Source organism: Alexandromys fortis, unplaced genomic scaffold, assembly GCF_014885135.2.
Source record: "Alexandromys fortis isolate MF-2015 unplaced genomic scaffold, M_Fortis_MF-2015_v1.1 scaffold_210, whole genome shotgun sequence".
Lineage (NCBI taxonomy): Eukaryota > Metazoa > Chordata > Mammalia > Rodentia > Cricetidae > Alexandromys > Alexandromys fortis.
Window position 1 is genome coordinate 2386415 of NW_026068101.1, and position 22375 is coordinate 2408789.

The 22375-nt window shown below is 42.1% G+C and overlaps 1 protein-coding gene across 2 annotated transcripts in view; it reads left to right on the plus strand.

The window, feature by feature from the left end:
* The first annotated feature begins 516 nt into the window (after positions 1–516).
* Ccdc85a (coiled-coil domain containing 85A) overlaps positions 517–22375 on the plus strand; it is a 187282-nt gene continuing 165423 nt past the window's right edge. For both annotated transcript variants that reach the window (XM_050123852.1, XM_050123853.1), the window contains exons 1-2: positions 517–906; positions 6900–7845. In XM_050123852.1, coding sequence (XP_049979809.1) covers positions 646–906; positions 6900–7845 — 1207 coding nt within the window. In that variant the 5' untranslated portion in view covers positions 517–645. The remainder of the gene's footprint in view (positions 907–6899; positions 7846–22375) is intronic.

The window sequence follows — 22375 nt, forward strand, 5'->3', positions numbered from 1 at the left end:
ACCCTTGCAGGAGGCGCAGCGGGATGCGGGCGCCCGGGGCGCCAGCCTCCTCCCTTAGCCGCTCCCCAATCCTCCCCCCTCTTCCACTAGGTTCTGAAAACCCAAGGCTTCTCAGAACAGTTTAGGATCAGCGGCTGGCAGACCACAGCCGGCAGCCGGCGGCGCCGAGCCTTCGGGAAAGGGCAGTGACGTTCTCTTGGGCTGTTAGGAGAGCAGCGGAACCTCGGGCAGAGCCAGGGAAGAGAAGGGCGTGTGCGTGTGTTTGACAGATCTTGGGGAGTAGGGGGCGACTGTCTCTATCTGGGCGGAGAGGCCAGGGGATTGAGGCAGTGCCCTCTGGATGTCCCCGCCCGCTTCGGTTCCCGAGCGCCCTTCACCATGGACTTGAGCAGAGTTGGGATGGACCACTGCAGCCACCCGCGTCTGGCTGTCGGGCCCCGGGACTCGGCAGGTGTACCCGCGCGGATGGCGAGGTAGGATGGCCGCGCAGCGCGATCCCCGCGGTCCCCACGCAGCGGTCCCCGGGCGGTGCCGCTGACTCTTGGAGCGCACAGGGGTGTGGGCGGAGGCCGCTCAGCCGCGCCCGCGCCTTCGCCAGTCGCTTCGCCTCTTCCACCCACTCGCACCTGCCGCTGCGCGGATACCATGTCGAAGGCGGCTGGAGGCGCGGCGCCGGCGGCGGAAAGTTGTCCCTCGGTTCCAGCCGGTGTGTCGCCAGCCCCGGGCGTGGAGGATCTGTCCAAAGTGACAGATGAAGAGCTGCTGCAGTGGAGCAAGGAGGAGCTGATCCGCAGCCTGAGGCGCGCCGAGGCCGAGAAGGTGAGCGCGATGCTGGACCACAGCAACCTCATTCGCGAGGTCAACCGCCGCCTACAGCTCCATCTCGGCGAGATCCGAGGGCTCAAGGTGAGCAGTGGGCTTGAGGGGAAGGCCGGGCTGGGCGGGACAAAGATCTGGGAGTGGGACGGGCTGGTGGGGGGGGGGCAGTCAAAGTTTCGTCCCTCGGTCAACAGGTGAGCTTCCCCTTTCTCCTCGTAGCACCCCGTGTCCCCATCTCCAGCCCTTAAGAAAGTTTTTCAAACTTTGGAGGCTTTTGCTTCCCTTCTGCCTTACACTTACCGGCATCCGGCTTTCTCTCTGCCTCTTCTGAGACTAGGAAAGCAAGAACCAAGGATGCCAGAAGTCAGCGAGGGACACGGTGAGCACGGGGAGCCTAGAAAGTGGATGCTTTAGGAATTAGGTTACAGTCTCCCACGGGAGATGACTAGCGAGCTTCCACCTCAGGGCGTCTTTACGGGTCGAGTGTAGCTGCTCTGGCGCCACTAGCTTTCTGGTGAACAGAGGGCAAAGAAAGGGCATCATTGCTGGGAACAGGAGAGAAGCGTCGGGTTCTACCCGAGGAGCCCAATGTGAATGTAACCCGGTGCTGGTGCTGGTGTAGGTGAGAGTCATTTCTGCCTTCAAGTCTTAGCTAGATCCGGTAATTTCCTTTGCCTGCGAAGGCTGGCGTCACCTGGAGTTGCTTCACTTCCCTGCAGTGGTCACTCCGGATTTCACATTGAATTTATTAAGCGTGGGTGGGGGCCGCTGTAGAAGGCGTCGGCAAGTGATGCTTTGTTTTTGAGCCAGGCCTACCCCAAACCCACGAACTTTTTTTTCTTCTCTCTTTGGAGAGCTCTAATGTGTCAGCCAGGCAGCCGCAGACCTGCGGGGAACCGCCCTGCCGCTGTGCACTGCAAACTTCCTCTGCTCACAGCTTGCCTGGTGCCTCCTGGTATTCCTTCCTCTCATTGTTCTGCTTTTGTTTATAGGAAGCCAGACACAAACGAAATCAATGTAGGAACCCCAGGGACCAAATTCCCTCCAGACACAAACTGTTCCAGTCTCTCTCCTCTCCCACTCGTTCCTTAATTGCCCCAGCGGTCCAGCTCTGGGATTCTGAGATACTGAGGAATGAGAAGGGCCAGATGCTCCAGGCTCACCTATGTATGAGCCCCAATGGAGATGATTCCCTCAGGTCCAAACCCAGTGTCACACTACAGAATGGTGCAGATAGGAATATTCCCATAGTCAAAATTTTTCTCCATTTAATGCATTACTAATAGAGATTCCAAGGAGGAAATGAGAGGAAGGATAGAATAGAAGGAATATGGTCTTGGAAGTAAGTTTGAATTAAGGACCCTCATCTACCAGGGAGGCAACCTTGCATAATTAATTTCTCAGATTCTTATTTTGTTGATTAATAAAATATGAATGATAAGATATACTTCCTAGGGGTGTTGTGAAAATAACACTGTAGGGGGAGGTTTGATGCTGAAACTGACTGCAAAATATGGTAGTTACTGTCATCAGGAGAAAGCATGTGTGCCTCTAAGATCAGGGGTTCCTAGGCAAGGCTGGGCAATAGGATTTGTTTGCTGTTCTGCCGTTTAGTCTTCTTTCATGGTTTGAAACACAATGTGAATTGGAAGAGTTTTTCACTAACTTCCTAAAGGTTTCACTCAATGAAGAACTAATGTTAATAACTGAAGAAATCTTTGGAAGTTCTTTTAGGTTATGTACTCTGTGTGCAGCTCTAGGAGAGAGGGGAGGAGTAGTACAAACCCAGACTAACTGGTCAATCTCTCCAGTAGCCTCATTTAGAGGAATAGCTATTGGGTCAGATAAAGTAGTTTTGCCCCAAATAGAAAACTTCGAGGTCTGGATTCATGACCCAACATTACAAGGTTTTGTAGGCTACCTCCTTATCAATTTTGATGCAACTGCGGTCGGTCACCGTGATGTTCTTTTGTGGCTTTGATTCCAGAGCCCTGACTAGGGGTGGGAAGGGAATGAAGAAATGACAACACGCAGACACACAAAGTCTGGATCCGGTGGGAGGTACTCATGCTGATAGAGTTGTGGTACCATGGTACTCTTCCTGCTCAGGGTGCTTATTATATACAGCTAACAAGGAGGCAGAGCTATTGTATATAGGTAAAGAAGGAGGTGAGGTTATTATATGTAGCTGAACAAGGAGGAAGTTTTGGCTAATCTTTGTAGTAGACTTATATAGTAGCTGACTTCAGGCTGTGAACCCCTGGTGAAGGAAGGAAGTTACAGTCAATATTTCTGTGCACACTGTCAACATTCATATTTGAACATGAGGAAGGCCATCCTTTTGAGCCTCACCTGAGGAAGGCTTTGCCCCTCCCATGGGCCTGTGTTATTGGGATCCTTGACATGGCCACGGCCATGTTAACAGCACACACTCACTCAGGAGACCACTCACTTTCTGTTGCAGATTCTTCTCTCTTCCTGTGGTAAACATGGTAGATTCCAGGTCTTTGGTCCACCCTGAGTGCACAGTGGGCTGAAGTTTCCTTGAGGCCAGTGTTGTCCCTTCTGTTCATCACCTGGGATTAGAGTCTCCTTGGATTCCATAGGTAGCCATGAATGTGCGTGATTGAATGAATGATAGGTATATTTTCTTATTTTTTGTCTTAACTGGAAGAGAGTGATTCCATTTGGGGATCCTCTAAGAGCCCGGCACTCTTGAAAACTGTGAACATTGGGTGATTGGGATGACAACCTCTGTGACCTGACTTTAAAAATCAAATCTAAATATTTCGAAGTGACTAGGGGGCAGTGTCATTGTACAGTTTGGTCACCTTGGGAAACTGTTGGCCTCTCAGCCTTACTCTTCCAATCTGTTCAATGAGGATTGTGATGCCATATGAGGTTTTATAAAGGTTAAATATTACACACACACACACACACACACACACACACACACACACACACACACGGAGGCCAGTGGGTTTGAATGCTTTCTCAAGGTCACCCAGCGTGTAATGTTCAGGAAAGGCTTGATGGATGTTCTCGGTGTCTAGTGTGTGGACCCAGAAGACATGGTGAAAGGCAGTCTGGTTAGAGTGCTGATGTTTTGAGGAACTAAAACCCATCTGTTTGTACTGCCAAGCCTGGTCCAGGTTGAGTAGCTGCAGCTTTGCTGCCCTTATTATATTAATCTCACCCCTTGCTTGGTTGCTGGGATGAAACACCCTGGTCAAGGCAATTTATAGAAGAAAGGGTTTATTTGGGCTGATGATTCCGGGGAGATAAAAGTCCATCATGACAGCAAATGGCATGATGTCAGAAGCAGGAAGCTTAGAGCTCTCATCCGCAACTGCTAACACAAAGCAGATAATAGAGACGACAGGCAGTGGAGAAAGGCCTTTTGACTTCCTATGACACACTTCCTCCAGCAAGTCATACCTCCTAAACACCTCTGAGAAAACAGCATCAACTGGAGACTTGTTCAGATAGCTGGGTCTGGGGGAGGGGGCGTTCTCATTCGAATCACTGTACTCCCTATTCGCCCATGTCTGCAGAGAACATAAAGAACCACATGGAAACAATTCTTCTTATACCATAGGTACAGCTTCTAGTAAACTGAAAACTTGAGTACCTTTAAAAGGATACTTTAGGCACTTAGAGTAATACCTTGTGACTTATGGAGATGTTAAAAGAACATTTAGTGATTGTGTGTGTGTGTGTGTGGTTATTTATTTATTAGAAAGTCTTTCTTTTAATGTACCAAATTTGAAGAAGCTAGCTCACAAGGTTATCAGTTTAGGTTGGTTGTTTATCTGTCCATCATAGGTGAAGAAGATAGATCACCAGTGAAGATATATTCTCAAGAACAGGACTAGGAAGCAGGAGCTATGGGTGTGGTGAATGGGAGCATGCTGCTGGACCACCTACTCTGGAATGTTGCAAAGTGCCTTTTTTTTTTTCGTAAAGAAAAGCCTGCCTGTGCATTATAGTTCTAGCAAGTCAAGAACAGCAGAGACACATCCATGTTTTCCCAGGTGGAAATCCATACAGACAAAGAACAATACACCTTGAACTTCATCTCAAGTGCCTTGATGGAGCTAAATGTTAATTTCTGAAGCTCTTCCAGATTGATTTTGTTTGGTATAATTTTCCTGGAGTACCCTAAGCTTCTGATTTCCTCTAACGCATCAATATCAAGTGATAACTTACCCTCTTTCTACTGTACAACCCAGGAGCTATCTGAAAACAGCATGGAAGCCTTTCTCAGTAGCTACAGCTGTAGCTTGTCTGGACCATAGGCCTAGAGTCCATAACTAGATATTGTGTCCACAGTACATGTCCGTGTGTCTATGTAGCAAAGCCTGATAAGTGTGTTGCACAGACATTAACATCAGGCAGCTGGTTTTCACATTGCCAGAACTGTACATGAGAAAGGAGGTGAAGGTGCTGTAGTGAATGCTCAAATATACTAAACCCTTGAAGCACTGGGTAGGAGCAGCATTCCGTCATGGGTGATGGTATGGTGCTGGGGATACTTCTCAGAGAAACCTTTCATCTTGTGTAAGCTCATACTGTGAACAAGGAGATATCTTCTATTTGGAATGCATGCACATAATCATGTAGAAAAGGGATTTATTAATTTTTCCTGACAAAGGGAGATACCTGAGGTGTTTCCAGAGGGGCTCAACATGCAGAAAGAGTTTTTTGAAGACAGTCTGGTAAGGAATGCCCGTATTGGGGTTAGTGAGGGAAGTCAGAGGATGGAGAGGAAGGCAGGGGATGAAGACAGGGGGAGGGGCTTCCCCCCAGCACTTTTTATACATGTTACTGCCAGTGTTTGATACCCCTTTTACCAGAGTGAAAGCTTTAGGATTTTAGGTCTAGGGCCTCTTGAGTGTTCATGAACACATTCCTAACGTTTGCACTAGTTCCTAGCACATCAACTGTGACTACTAACTCTTTGTGAATAAATGAATGACTCGCTATTTTTGCTGGAGAAGTGCACAGAAACAGAACATTTGAAGCTCTGTGAGATTTGAGGGACCCTGTATCCTAAGGGCAATGGGAATAAATAAGAAGTTTAAGTTTTGAAGGTCCAAATTCCAAGTATTTGTTTGGCTCAGAAGTGGAGGTGAGGGGGAAAATAAGGGGATGACGCTTCCTTTTTTATAAAGAGTGACAGGTGGAGGTGGCATTTGCTGAGGGGGCAATCTGGGGAGGAAGGAGTACTAGAATAGCAGCAGCTCTGGTTGAGTGATGGTGAATTCCCACTGGGTATGGCCAGTAAGGGTGGATACAATGGACTTGAGTTGCCACTAGGGGGCACTGTGCTTCTCCCTGGGGTCTGAGGGAATGGGACAGCTCTAACCCCTGTTGAGTCTGAAAACTTCAAACCAGCCTTTAAAAGTAATGCTGCCCCACAGCCTCTCCACAGCCACAAGGCAAGAATAACATTCTTTTCTTTCGTTTCTCTCTCACTGGCCTGAAACTCAACTGTGTTGCCTAGATTAGCCTTGAAGTCCTATGGAGGCTCCCGCTTCCGCCTCCCAGGTTACTGGATTACCTGTGTGAGCCACCAAGTCACCTTCTTTGTCTCTGGGGTGCACCGCACTAATTTCTTGTTGATTAGCAGTTATGATGATGTAATGAAGCATCCTGAGGCCCAGGTTCTTCTGTAAAAGGGTCATAATTATTAATCATCTCCTGAACGCTGAGATAAGAAACTGAATAACAGAGTATCTCCTAGGGACCATAACCAGTACCTATAGTTTAACTTTGTGGATATCTACACTTTTTCACCTTTCTGGGGAGTCTCTCACCTGATATGCAGTGGTTCTCAACCCTCCTAATGCTGTGATTGTTTAATATAGTTCCTTAAATTGTGGTGAACCTAATCATAAAATTATTTTTATTGCTAGTTCATAACTGTGATCTTGCTACTTTTATGAATCATGATGTAAATATTTTTAGAGCTAGAAGTTTGCAAGGATTTTCTAGGCCTGGGACTTTTCCTAGTGGCGGTTTAGGCTCGATGCCACCTCTTCAGTCTGTCTGCATTGAGCTCCCGTCTCTCGTTTCAGGATATTAACCAGAAACTCCAGGAGGACAACCAGGAACTGAGGGACCTGTGCTGCTTCCTGGATGATGACCGGCAGAAAGGCAAAAGGGTGTCCCGGGAGTGGCAGAGACTGGGTCGCTACACAGCTGGAGTGATGCACAAGGAAGTGGCGTTATACCTGCAGAAGCTGAAGGAGCTCGAGGTGAAGCAGGAGGAGGTGGTGAAGGAGAACATGGAGCTTAAAGAGCTCTGTGTGCTGTTGGACGAGGAGAAGGGCACGGGGTGTGCGGGCAGCCGCTGCTCCATCGACAGCCAGGCCAGCCTGTGCCAACTGGTGGCCTCTGCTGCACCCTATGTACGGGATGTGGGTGATGGCAGCAGCACCTCCAGCACTGGCAGCACCGACAGTCCTGACCACCACAAACACCATGCCAGTGGGGGCAGCCCTGAGCATCTACAGAAGCCCCGCAGCGAGGGCAGCCCAGAGCACACCAAACACAGGAGCACTAGCCCTGAACATCTACAAAAACCCAGGGCTTCCGGGACCCCAGATCACCCCAAAGCACTGAAAGGACCTAGCCCCGAGCACCACAAGCCCTTGTGCAAAGGCAGCCCAGAGCAGCAGAGGCACCCACATCCAGGGAGCAGCCCGGAAATGCTGCCCAAGCATGTGCTGAGCGGAAGCCCTGAACATTTCCAGAAGCACAGACCAGGCGGCAGCCCCGAACATGCCAGGCACAGTGGAGGGAGCCCCGAGCATCTCCAGAAACATGCCCTTGGAGGGAGCCTGGAGCACCTTCCCAGAGCCAGAGGAACAAGCCCAGAGCACCTCAAACAACATTATGGGGGCAGTCCTGATCACAAACATGTAGGTGGCAGCGGCGGGGGCAGCAGGGAGGGCACTCTCCGACGGCCAGCTCAAGAGGACTCCGCATCCCATCACCGGAATGTCTACAGTGGCATGAACGGTGGGTCAGTACACGCTGGGGAACTGCTTGCCTTGGCAACTCAGTAGACCTTAGGAATTCAGAGGTGCTCTCCAGAGGTATTGGGAAGGGGAGTACTAGCTAAGGGTGGGTAGAGAGGAGACCTGGGATAATAATCAATCATGTGTTCCCTTCACCACTCATATATATAATATGAAGGAGCTTGGGTGTGAGGATTAGGGAGGAGAAGTGAACTGTATATCTTGGGGGCTGCTGAGTTGCCAGGTTGAAATGCATTCCGTGTTCAATAGAAATAGATTCACTGACTCTGTCTTTCAACGCTTTCCTAGCTGTTTGCCATTTCCTACCAGGGATCGCTTGTGGCATGACTTCCAGATGATTTTGAAATCCAGTGAATAGTTATATATAGGAAGAAATGAATATTTAAAAACAACAAAGAAATTTCATGTCCCTAAACAGTCTCTAGGGGTTTTGCTAAATTTAATTAAAAAAAAAATTCCCATTGGGTTGGAAGTGGTGGCATGGATCTGTGACCTTTATTTACATTTAAAATACAGCAAATGATTCCTTCCTTACTCAGGACCTATCACCCTCTTCCCCAAAGTCTCAGCCATATTCTGAACAAGATGTAGTTGCGCTGCAGGAGACATCTTTCTGGGTCATTTGAATGTGCCTGTTTAAAATGTGTACTGTCTAGAGGCTCGAAAGCGGAACACCCACTGTATTTGCTGAGGCGACATTATATTGAGCTTTTAAACCTTTGGAAGAGGCTTAATTTTCTGCATCTTGGTTCTGAAATCACTTTGAACTTGAAAAAGAAATCATTTCTTAAAGAAAAAAAAAGCCTGGTTCCTCCCACAGTTCTTTTGTGTTATCTATGGTTGGGTTGGAGTGAACATGATTGAATTTTATCAACTGTCCGTTTTCTAGTTAAGATATCTGAGATTTATCATTTTATTTGAAAATGGCTCTAGAGTCCGTGGGCAGCGGGCTCCAAGCCAGGGTGGAGGCGGTAGCTGGTGTTAGCAATGACCCAAGAGGATAAATTCTCAATATTGTACCTGGGGATTTGCCTGTTAGATTTCATTTCATCCTAATCCTTCTCTCTAGGGCTGGAAGCTTGCCTTCCAGTGTGTGCCGTGCTCTTCTGAGTGAAAGGGGAGAGGGCAGCAAAGTGCAAAGCTGCAGATTGCTTCCTTGTTCACATTGAGAGGAGACTGGGGGATGCCGGGCTCCGCCGTGGTGCCAGGATGGACGCTGGCCATTTGGCCCCACAGTTCTCCATAAGAGCCCAGAGTCAATTAGAAAGGCAGTTTGGTTGCTGCTGTCATGAGTTGGGTCACTGGCATGATCCTTTTTTTCAGGGGCCACAGTGGGTTAAAGGGAAGGTCAACAATGGCTTTTCCATTCCTTAATGACTTTTTAGTGAGCTGAGAAGTAACTGTGCACTATTTTAAGGAATCTTTTCTTAAAAAAAAAAACGGAGGGACAAGTGATTGGCTTACAAAATGGATCTTTAAATAAAGAACTACAGTTTGCTTTTGTTATACTTAAGACATTACTATTATTTTCACTTGAAAATAATATTGTACATATTTTATTGGGTAAAATGTGGTGGTTTGATCATGTATATACAACATGGCATGGTTAAATCAATCTAATTACATGTCCATTAGCCAGCTTGCCAATCATGATTATGTTGGGATGTATGAAGTTTGCCTTTTTAGTTATTTTGAGATACATAATACCTTGTTGGTCCCTGTACTCATCCTGCTATACTTACTCTTTTGTCTCTTCTGACTCTGTGGCAGAATGTTTGTGTGGCAAGTACAAGGTTCTGAGTTTGGCCCTCAGTTCTGAAAAAAGAAATCAATTCATCAAATATGCGTGTCTATTCTTGGAGTTTTCTATCTTGTTCCATTGGTCAGTGTGTCATATAAAAGTTTTTATTCTGCTATGTGGTTTTCTATTATAATCTCTTTATAATATATTTTAAAATTTGTTCTTTTTGTTTAATTGTTTTGGGTATTCAGGGTCATTTATATATTTATTTTAATTTAAGAATTTTTGACTGTTTCTTTGAAAAATGATGTTGGGATTTTGGTAACGATTGCGTTGACTCTTTCGATAACTCATAGTGGTTTTACAGTATGAATTCTTCCAATTCCTGATAATAGAATGACCTCTGGTTTACCCCTTTGCGTGCTTATTTGTGTATATGTGTGAAGTATATGTTTGTGATGTATGCATGTATGTGCTCATATATGGAATTTGGAGGAAGGACATGAAGAGTATCTCTCTCGTTATTTCCCTGAGAAGGGTCTCTTCTTGAACCTGGAGCCAGGCTGGTGACCACCTGTTTCTGTCCTCCACCTTTTGCTCCCTAGAGCTGGGCTGGCTATGCTTGGCTATTTCCGTGGTGGCTGACAATTAGAACTAAGGTCCTTAAGCCTGCACTGCAAGTGTTAACCATCTTACCAGATCCTCTTTCTTTAAATCCATATAGATCTTTTCACTATTTGTTATTGTTTTTTCTAATGTAAATGGAATTTCCCCTCCCCCTTAACTTCTTTGTTGAATAGCTGCTAGTAGTTAATAGAAATGTTACTTATTTGAGGACACTGGGTTTATGCCCTTCAAGGCCACCTAATATGATTACTGAGTTTTTAGAAACTCAGATTTTTATATAGAAACTTAGATTTTATATAGAGATTTTTAGAAATTTCTATATAAAAATCCATGTTATCAGCAAATACAGGAAGCCTCACTTCTTCTTTTTCAATTAGGATGTCTCTTATTTATGTCTTGGCAAGACGTTTGATCCTGTGATAAATACAGCCATGAGAGTGGGCATCTTAGAGGAAAACGTTTACGCTTCTGCTGCTGAGGATGGTGCGAGCCAGCGGGTTGTACTGTTGGCCTTTACTGTGCTGAGGTGCATTTCTTCTCTAATCCTTTGACTTCCTTTTTGTGAAAAGTTGTTGATTTTTGTCAAATGCTGATAAAGATAATATTATGCAAGACTCATCATTACCTGGCTTCAGGTAAACTTACAGGGACAAACAAATTATTTTAAAAATATAACAGTATAATTATTTAAGTATATATCTATTGCAGTGAGTGCATTATTGAAGAATTTCATATCCAGTTCAATTCTTGTGTCTAAGTATTTTCATTCTTAAGTAATGGCTTTTCTGCTAAGAGTTGATACCCTCACCACAGTGGGATTCAAGCACATTTGCATTGCATTTTGATTTCAGTAATTAATTGGAAAATAAAGTGGCACAATGAGATATTTCCAGGTCATCAACCTGTAAACTTGGGCATTGGTAGCTTGTATTTATTTTGCCATTACAAATTAATTTTTGATATGGATGGTAAAACATACTTTCCTCTACTTTTAAATCCACATACAATTTGTTGCGATCATTGGTGTATGAACAGATAAGAACCAGCCAGGAAGTTAATCCTGACTTGCAGATTGACTGAGTGTTTCCAGAGCCACTCTGTTTGGGGTTGGCATGAAATATGAGTGCTGTGGATTAAGCTCTCGCATATTTTTGCATGAATAAAAAGTGGGTGAAAGCAAGTGGTTTGAACTGTGGCAGCTGACAGGTAAACTGTGTGCCTGCAGGGCGTTGTCCTCCGCAAGGAGGATGGTCCCACTTTCTGCATTCTCATAGCCACACTCATGCGCACGGATGAGCGCTCCCTGGGAGCATCTCAGCTGACTGTGTTTCCAGCATCTTTAAACCCTCTCATGCTTTCAGTTACAAACTTTGGAGTTCTTGAACTTCATCTGCTGGTTTCTTAGTAGATGACACAGTTGACATAATCCCCAAGTAGAACGCTCAAGTAAATTTTAGATATATTTTCTCTCTTGAAACTTCAACATTCTTAGAATCATTTCCTATAGCTGTTTGCAAAAAGCAAATTCAGCACACAAAGGCACCTATCTTCAAAACTAACCCAAATCTTTGCATGTGGGTGTACTTCCTTATAAGTTTCCTTTGTGTCTTAATTTATAGAGGGCTGAGAGTTCCATTTTTGAAACTGAAGTAGATTCAGCATTTACTGTATTTCAATATGAAGACATTTGCTAATTTGTTAAAGCTGCTTTTTGTACTTGAGGTTTGAAATTAAAGAAACCATGAATAGCTATTTATACCTAGAAACATTTACAAACTAGACACCAAGCATCGAGAAGGTGGGTTTTATTACCCGATTTTGTTGAAATCTGACCTGTTTCTTAGGAGGTTCAGGTGTCTCCTTTCACAACTCCTGCTTGAAGATGAAGCCGGATGAACTTTGCTTTTCAACAGGACTCTAGCTCAGGTCATGGATACCTTGGGTGATTCAGGCTTTTTTTTAAAGCAATATCTCTTTTCTGTTGGTCTCAGATAGAGGCAGTTTGCCCACTCACCATTATCAGTAAACAAATAGTTAATTAAAAGTTTTGATTTTAGTTCCAGATGCACACATTGTTGGTTATCATAAAAAGAGCAGAAAAATATAAAACAAATAGTAGCCCTTTTGTATTGTGTTCTTTTTTCTAAAAGCAAGAGGGTCACATAAATGATCACTTTCTTTCCTTTGAGTCCATTTCTTTCCCTCCCTCCCTTCTTCCCTCCCTCCTTTCCTTCTTCTCTCCCTCTCTTACTTCTTTTCTTCCTTCCTGCTTTCATTTTCCCATCTTCTCACATACAGTACATCTTGACCAAAGCTTCCCCTACCTCCTCCTCTCCTCTCAGTTCTCTCGCAGTTCCCCTCTACCCACCCTCAACCCCCAGAGTTTCTCCTGAGAAAAGAGCAGGCATCAGCTGAACACAGCAGAACAAGATACCACAACACTAGGCACAAACTCTCACATCAAGGCTGGGCAAGGCAATCTCACAGAGAAAAAGTCCCAGAGACACCCCCACATCCACTGTTAGGAGTCCCCCTAAAATGCCAAGCCAGTGACCATAATATATATACGCAGAGGTCTTAGAGTAGATACCCAAAGGCTCTGCAATTGCCACATCAGTTTCTGGTCACTCCCATGAGTCCTGCTTAGTTGATCCCACCAAAAATAGGTGTCCATAGGGGTGTAGATTTATGTCTGAGTCTTTAATTTGATTCCATTGATTGATATGTCTGTTTTTATGCCAATAATTTGTGTGTGTGTTTTTTTTTAATTGCTACAGATCTGTAGTCCAACTTGAAATCAGGAATGGTGATGCCTTCTGAAGCTCATTTATTGTTCAGGATTAGTTAACTGTCCTGGGTTTTTTGTTTTTGATATGAAGTTGACTATTGTTTTTTTAAGGTCTGTTAAGAATTGTTTTGGGGGGGGGCTGGAGAGATGGCTCAGAGGTTAAGAGAACTGACTGCTGTTCCGGAGGTCCTGAGTTCAATTCCCAGCAACCACATGATGGCTCACAACCATCTATAGTCTCCAGAACACTATATACATAATAAATATTTTTTTTTTAAAAAAAGAATTGTTTTGGGATTTTGATGGTGATTATGTTGACTCTGTAGATTGTTTTTGGTAGGATGACCATTTTCACTAATTAATCCTACCAATCCATGAGCATGGAGGTCTTTTCATCTTCTGATATCTTCTTCAAATTCTTGAAGTTTTTTTTTAATACATATCTTTCACTTGTTTGGTTAGAGTAACCCCAAGATATTTTATATTATTTGCTGCTATTATGAAGGGTGTTGTTTCCTGATATCTTTCCCAATCTTTTTGCCATTTACATATAGGAAAGCTACTGATTGTTTTGAGTTAATCTTGTATCAAGTTAATCTTGTATCCAGCCACTTTGGTGAAATTCTTAATCAGTTTTAGGAGTTCTCTGGTAGAATTTTTGGAGTCACTTACCTATACCATTTTATCATCTGCAAATATCAATACTTTGACTCCTTCTTTTATAAATTATATCCCCATTATCTCCTAGTTGTTTTATTGCCCTAGCTAGAACTTTGAGCACTATATTGAATAGATATGAAGAGAGTGGACAGCCAGCCTTATTTTGTCCTTGATTTTATGGAATTGCTTCGAATTTCTCTTCATTTAGTTTGATGTTGGCCATTTTTTTTTTGGTTAGATATATCCCTTGTATCCCTGATCTCTCCAAGACTTTTATCATGAAGGAATGTTGAATTTTGTCAAAGGCTTTTTTTTTTCTTCCCAAATCACGCTTTATTGGAGCCTCTTGGTTATAGGGAGAGCAGAAAGCAAGGGGCCCCGAGCTCTGATTTGCAGCTGCTTATATAGGGAGTCTGCCTAGCAACCTTTGATACTTTGATACTTTAACTGCTTTTCTGGAGACCCACCGGCTGGAAAGAAAGCAGGGGAACATCCCTGTCAATTACAGACCACAAGGAAGTTCCCCTGCCGGTCAGGGGAAGTGTGGGCAGCTAGATCACAACAACTCACCCTGTTTTCTGGTGGAAGAACTGCAACCTTTATTATGGTATCAAGCGAGGCTGGGGCCAAATGCCATCTTGTAATGGCAGCCACTCAAATCGACTCCGAGCACTCCTCCTGGGTTTCAGCCAGGGGTTCATTATAGAAACTGCCAATGTGACTCGTCTGTTGGTGGAAGGTTTTCTTTTCTTTTTTGGCATGTAATGAGATTATGTAGTTTTTTCCTGCCAGTTTCTTAAAATGGTATATTACATTAACTAATTTTCATATGTTGGACCATCCTTGCATCTCTGGATTGGAGCCTAGTTGATCATGGTGTGATGTGTCTTGTATTTCGTTTTCTAGTATTTTATTGAGTATTTTGAATCTATGTTCATAAGGGAAACTGGTCTGAAATTCTCTTAGTTAAAATTTTGTGCAGTTTGGGGTATTAGGGTAACTCTGGCCTTATTAAATGAATTGTGCAATGTTCCTTCTGTTATATTTTGTGGTGTAATTTGAGAAATACTGGCATTAGTTCTTCTTTAAGGGAACTATTAATGACCACTTCTATTTCCTTAGGGGGTTACAGGTCTATTTATATTGTTTATTTGATTAGAACAGGTTTCTAAAGTATGCCCATATGATTCTCCTGATTTCCTTGGTGTTCGTTTTTATGTCCTCCTTCTTGTTTCTGATTTTGTTAATTTGGATATTCTCTCTTCGTCTCCTAGTTAGTTTGAAAATATTTTGTCTATCTTGTTAATTTCTCTCAAAGAACCAAATCTTCATTTCATTAATTCTCTGTATTGTTCTTTGTTTCTAATTTATTTATAGTAGCATCTCTCTGTTTGATTATTTTCTACAATTTATTCCTCTTGTATGTGCTTACTTCTTTTTGTCTTAGAGCTTTCAGGTGTGCTATTAGGTTGCTAGTATGAAGTCTCTCCAAGTTTTTTATGTAGTCACTTAGTGCTATGAACCTTCCTCTTGGCACTGCTTTCATTGTGACTTATATTTGGGTATGTTGTATATTCATTTTTAGTGAATTCTAGAAAGTTCTTAATTTTTTTCTTTATTTCTATCTTGACCCCCTTTTCATTCAGTAGATGTTCAGTTCCCATAACTTTCTGTTGTTGTTGAAATCCACCTTTAATCTGTGATGGTCTGATAGGATGTGGGAAACTCTTTCAATTTTCTTGTGTTTGTTGAGAGTTTCATTTTGACTGAGTATGTGGTCAACTTTGAAGAAAGTGAGTTTGGGCAAAATGTTCTGTAGATATCTATTAGCTCCATCTGATTTATAATGTCTTTTAGTTTATTAGTGACAGTTGGATATTGAATCTACCATTATCTATGTGTGAGGACCAGTGTGTGACTTAAGATTTAGTAATATTTTACAAAAGTGGGTGGTTCCCTTTCATTGGGGTCACAGATATCAATAATTGAAAGATCATTTGGGAGGATTTTTTCCTTTGATAGGTATGAGGAGTCCTTCCATGTTACTTTTGATTAGTTTAGGTTTGAAGTCTATTTTGTAAGATATTATAATGGCTATACCAGCTTGCTTCTTAGGTCCGTTTGTTCGGAAAACTTTCTTCTAACCCTTTACTCTGAGTAATGTTTATTTTTGATGTTGATGTATGTTTCTTGGATACAGAAGAAGGATGGATCCTGTTTTTGCATCCATTCAGCTTATCTGTGTCTTTTTAGTGGGGAATTGAGTCCATTGATATTGAGAGATATCACTGATCTATAACTGTAATTCTTGTTATTTTATTGTTGGTGATATATTGATTCTGGTTATGATGTGTCTCTGTGTGTGTTTCCCTTTTGGTTTTGCTGAATATTATTTATTTCCTTTATTTTCAGCAGTGTTCCTAATCTCCTTGAATTGGAGTTTTTTTTTTAGTACCTTCTGTAGGGTTGGATTTGTAAATAGATATTATTTAAATTTGACTTTATTGTAGACTATCTTTTTTTTTCCTTCTATGGTGATTAAACATTTGTCTGTATAGTAGGCTGGGCTGGCATCTGTAGTTTCTTAGAGACTGCAGTACATTTGTTGAGACCCTTCTGACTTCTAGAATCTCCATTGATAAGTCAGGTATAATTTTAATAGGTTTGCTTTTATATGTTACTTGGTCATTTTCCCTTGCAGTTTTTAATATTCTTTCTTTGTTCTGTATGTTTAGCATTTTGATTACTATTTGGTGTGAATACTTTCTTTTCTTGTCTGATATATTGGTGTTTTGTATGTTTCTTTTACCTTTGTTGGCATGTTCATTTTAGGTTAGAAAATTTTTCTTCCATCAATTGTTGAAAAGGTTTTCTGGGCCTTTGAACTGGTATTTTTCTCCTTCTTCTACTTCTAGTATTCTTACATTTGGTCTTTTTATAGTGTATCAGATTTCCTCAATGTTATGTGTCAGGAATTTTCTAGACTTAATGTGTTATTTGAATCATATATTGATTTCTTTTATTGTATTTTCAATGCCTGGTATTTTCTTTTTATTTTTTGTATTCTGTTTGTGAAGTTTGACTCTGTAGTTTTTGTTCAGTTACCTAGATTAATTTCTAGGATTCCCACAGTTTGTGTTTTCCTTATTGCTTCTATTTCCATATTCAGGTCTTGAACAGTTTTATTTGTTTCCTTCAACGGCTAATTTGTTTTCTTGACTTTCTTGGCTTTTTTAAAAGGATTTTATTCATTTCCTCCATTGTGTGTGTGTATGTGTGTGTACATGTGTGTGTGTTTCTTTGGCTTTCTAAATTGTCTTTTTGTCAATTTCTTTAAGGGATTTATTCATTCCCATTTTAAGGACCTCTATCATTTTCATAAAATTAGTTTTAAGGTCCTTTTCTTGTGTTTCAATCGTGTTGGAAGAGTCAGGGCTTGCTGTAGTAGAATGGTTGGCCTCTGGTAGTGACCTATTGCCTTTGCTATTGTTGGTTGTGTTCCTTACACTATTATGTAGTCATCTGTGTTTGTGGTGATTATAAGTCTTGGTGCTGATTTCTGAGTTTGTCTTTGTTGCATTGGTGTTTTGTTCCTTGGTTTCTGTTTCCTCTTTTGTCTTCTAGCAAGTGTGGCCTCTGGTTAAGCAAGGGGTCTCTGCCCAAGTTAAGGGCTGGTCCATAGCAAGAGGAACGGTGGACAGATTAGGGATAGGGTTGAGTGGGACATGGAGAGAGTTGAGGAAGCCCACTGACAGGTGGCTTACCTGAACTTCTGGAGGCCTGCGTGTTGTCTGACCAAGCAGGGGTTCTCTGCTCCGTTGCTTTTGAGTACATCTCAATGGATAATAACTGTATTCGCCTACATCACCCTACCCACCAGGACACACAAAGAATTCTGCAATTGGAATAAGTAAGGTTGCTTTAGAGAAACTTTGGCCTCATTGGTAGGGATGGCAGAGTTACATGCCCAAGTCTTGAGAGTTTCTTGATCCTCCTTGTGTTGGTGGTTTAGAGATTCTCTAGTGACAGAATGAGAGATCATGTCCCCTCTTCCTACACAGGAACAAATGCATCTGGATACTACCAGTCCTTCCAGTTTGGGGAAGGGACAAAATTAAAGCAAGCTTTTCTTCATGGCCCAGGCTAGCCTGGGCTTAGTGATATTCCTGCTTCCTGGTCTACCTCCCTAGTGCTGTAATTCTGGATACCCCAGATTTATAAAACTATTCTTCATTGTTCTGGTTTCCAACCTGGTTGCAAATCAAATTTACCATGGCCTTGAAAACATCAGCTGTTGAGGCCTTTACTCACGTATGTAGATGATATCCACTGGGAGCCGCAGAAAGCACTTGGTAGTGGTGTGAGTGACCAGGCCAGGAGAAAACCACTCCATGTGTAAGGAGCTGTGGGTTGGCATAAAGGCCACCACTAAAGCATTCTTGGAAAAAAAAGTTTATTTCTCCTTTCTTTTGACTGACCCAATGAGTAGAAGGACCGGATATAGCAGGTATTGTGAGTCTCCCCTTCTCTCGTGTCTAGGTCAGGGCTGTCTGGACGTTCAACTGGTTTGAGGTAGAAAAGTTGGTGGTTTTGGTAGATGGTTGTCTAGCTATTTAGAGGGAAAAGCTGACATGTGAGCAGTGGAGGAGTGCTTTACCACTTAAAGTCTTTGTGTCCAGCTGGAAAACTAATATAGCCTTCTATCTCATTCACAAGTGGCTATTGGTGGAGTATATACATCACACAAGTCCTGCAATGCTGAGTATTTCCCACAAGACAAGGCAGCATTTCAACCTCCCACTTCATTGGTTTTTACCCAGAGTTTTATACTGTTCCTTGTTTTATACCAAGGTCATTAATAAATAAGGAAGACCATGTGAAAGTAGCTTTATCTGTGAGTGTGAGATAATCTGTGTAGAAGGAACTCTGCAGGATTTCTCCAGAGCAAGGTTGTCTGGATTATACAGTGGCATTTGATAGCAGAAATAACGACTCTTACAAATCTGTTATTTTGCTTTAAAAATAAAAGCCACAGCATTATATATTCATGCATCCAGACAGAAGAAATCGAAGGATTCTTGAGAGATATTCAGTTATGCAGTGTTAGAACTGAGTTCATCTCATCGATGTTGTGTTGTGGTAGATAGTTAATGGAATGGATAGTGCTTTTTCTTAAGATCTTAGCATCATTTGGTAACCTTGTATGTACTCTGATAGGAAACCAATTGAAGAAGTTTTGAAAAGCAGAACCATACTTGTATATGTAAAGCATTTTGCGTTAATTGTAAAAGCCATTTGATTGAATGACATAAAAATCACAAACATCTAAGAGGCAAGCAATTGGAAAACTTAGATGGTTTAGCTCAGTTTAAGATGCATTGAAAAGTAGGATTTATTGTACCATGCATTATGTGTAAAGCATGTTGCATTAATCGTGAAATATGTTTGATTAAATGACAAAAACTATTCCAAATAATATCCTTTTTGATTATGAAAATCCCAGAGTCCCTGAGAGGCCGCTGGAAAGAAAGGTACCAGCTGGTGCTGCGACACTAGTCTTCCCTTCCACTGGAGTCGATTCCACAAAGTGTGTATGTTCTTTTAATCTAGGTGACCAGTCTTTTCAGTAGAAAGATTGTTCATATTTACTATGTGTATGTATTTATGTACATTTAGATAACTCAAATATTGTATCTGAACAATGCCAAACACTCAACTGTAGTCAAGCAAATATTGAAATGCCACATTGGCATTTCTGGCACCCAGCCACATACCTTGTTGCTGTGAATTCAATCAAGAATCCCTTTCCATTTATGAGGAATCTATTTGTTTACACCCAATTTAAATCACTTCCATATTTTTATATTCTGGCAATTGCAACTTTTAGAAGATATAATAGATATAACAGGATCATTGGATTAAAATTTAGAACAAAGCCTGGGAAATACAAGTCTTTAAGCTGTTGAGGGTCATCAAGTAAATGCCTTTAAAGAGTGACCCAGGGCTACAGATGCCTGGGTGGATGCCCATCACCATATGAACGAGTAAATATTGTGGAACACAACATATACAGAGCTGCCTACTCAGTAACAATAACTCAGTAACATTCTGGAAGCATTGCTGTGGGAATCTTAGTTAAGCTTCACGGGTCAGAAACAAAAATGTGAACCCAAGTTTTTCTGAAGTTATGAGAAAATGAACAGCATTTGTTTTGTGTAGAACCACAGGGCCAGTGTGTGCTTGATGGGGACACATTTTCCAGACTGAAGTTTCTGACAGTAGGTTTTACCATTTCTCACACTGCATTCTTGTCCCTGACTGGGGCGTGGGACTACACTATCATGCTCTCAGTGGTACTCTCTTTCATCTTAGGCAGGCCTAAGTCATACTGCCATTTCTGATCGTCTACTGTAGTTTGGGAAAGTAGATAGCCACACTCTTTATAACTGTGTGTCTAAGAAAGAAAATGATGTTGAGTTGTCCTTCTGTGAAGAAAGAGATATCTCTGTGTACTTTCCCTTGATTTTCCTTGATGTGGGAGTGTCATCTATCTGTTGCTGTCATTGGTTAATTAATAAAGAGACTGCTTGGCCTTTGATGGGCCAGCCCTTGGGTGGGTGGAGTAGACAGAGTAGAATTCTGGGAGAAAGAAAGCCGAGTCAGGCAGTTGCCATAGCTCTTCTCTCCAAGATGGATGCAGGTTAAGATCCTTTCCTGTAAGCCACCATTTCGTGGTGCTACACAGATTATTAGAAATGGGTTAATCAAGATGTGAGAATTAGCCAATAAGAGGCTAGAACTAATGGGCCAGGCAGTGTTTAAAAGAATATAGTTTCTGTGTAATTCTTTCCGGTGTAAAGCTAACCATGCGGGCGGCCGGGCACTGGGAAAGCTGCCCACTGCTCCTACCACATTTCCTCTCTCTTTGGTGTGTATTTATGTGTGGGAGAGCATTCATGTGGAAGCAGTCATTGACCTCTGTTGTCTTCTACCTCACCCACCATATTGTTGAAAATGTGGTCTTTCTTGAATCCAGACACACCAGGTTTAACTAATCCTACTTATTAGTTAAACTGGTGATCAGCAAGCTCTGGAGATTTGCTGGTCTTTGCCCGCTAGGATTACAGATGTGTATGATCCGAACACAGGCCCTTATATTTGCCAACTCAACCATCTCCCATGCACCCATTTTGTCTTTTCAATATTTATTCTTTATTTCCCAGGTCTAGACTACACTTTGGGTAATTGAACGTTTCTGTAATAGAAGAACTCAAATAGTTATATTTCTGATACTTTGACATAAGCATGCCTTACACTTCAAGATATTTTAACACATCATATGTATAATCAGCGTTGTATATATTTGTAAAATTAATTTTGAACTTAAATCCCATATGTGTTAAGGATCATTTCATGTTCTGAAATGGGCTGATTTTAAGAAATTGACAGTAGTAGACCATAAAAAAGTTTAAAACAGATGCATGAGATCTCGGCACAAATTTATGGGGGTTTCTCATCCCTCAGGTTAAAGTTCCTGCACTGCCTGATGAAAACTGCATTCTTGGGAGCCCATGCAAGGCTTTCCAGGAGGAAGAAGTTGCTCTTTCTTCAGCAGAGTTCCCTGGGTGGCAGAGAGGCAGGAGGGTGGTGGAGGGCTGCTTTTTTATTCCGTCAATCAAGGCTGCTTCTCCTCTTTAATATGAAAGGTGATAATTGGGCTGTGTAACCTGGCTGTTTACTTCCAGTCTTCACGTCAATACTCCCAGTCCTGTGTATTCAGGAGCCATTGCTGCTAAGACTAGCGGAGGAAACTTCAGGAACAGAACCTTCAGAACTTCAGGTCTCCTTGATTTTCTCTGAGACAAAAAATGATGATTTTGTAGTTATGCAAAGGCTATACTCAAATACTTTTTATGGTTTCTCTGACTTTTCTATTTCCTTCCTTTCCCATTTCCTTCTATGTGGTATGGTTGGGCTATAGAATGCTTTAACTGAGATCTTTAAAAATATGTGCTTTCCTTTATAAAATTGAAATAAATCATGCTCCCCTTCCTTTTCTTATCTTCAGCCCTTCCCATGTACCTACTTCTATCAAATTTATTCCCTCTGTGTCTTTGTTACATGTGTATACATGCATCTAAATACGTAAATACAAACTGCTAAGTTTGAATAATGTTACTTGTATGTATATAATTTCAGGTCTGACCACTAGGTATTGGATAACCAATTTTGGGGCTCTTTCCTGGGAAAGTCTCTTTCTCCTGCTTTCAGAATTCCTTAGTTGTTTATAGTTCTTTACCTAGGATTGAGGCCTCATGACAGTTCTTCCACCTGAACACACCTTTTGTCTTCATTGTTCAGGTCTTGTTACAGCAGTTGATGAGACTTCATAGGTGTAGCATCTCTGGCATTGTTAGGAGACTATATCTCGCAGCAAGCTTCCTGTTCCTCTGACTCCTACATGTTTTCTACCCCTTCTTTCCCCTATGATCCCTGAGCCTTATAGGTATGGGAGTTGTGTTGTAGATATATCCGTTGGGGCTGTGCACCACTCACTTGTTCTAAGCATTTTGATCAATTGTGATTTTCTGTAATGGTCTCTCTCTGTCTATTGCAAGAATACTTTTAATATTTATTTATTTATTTATTTATTTATTTATTTATTTATTTATTTATTATGTGTACAATATTCTG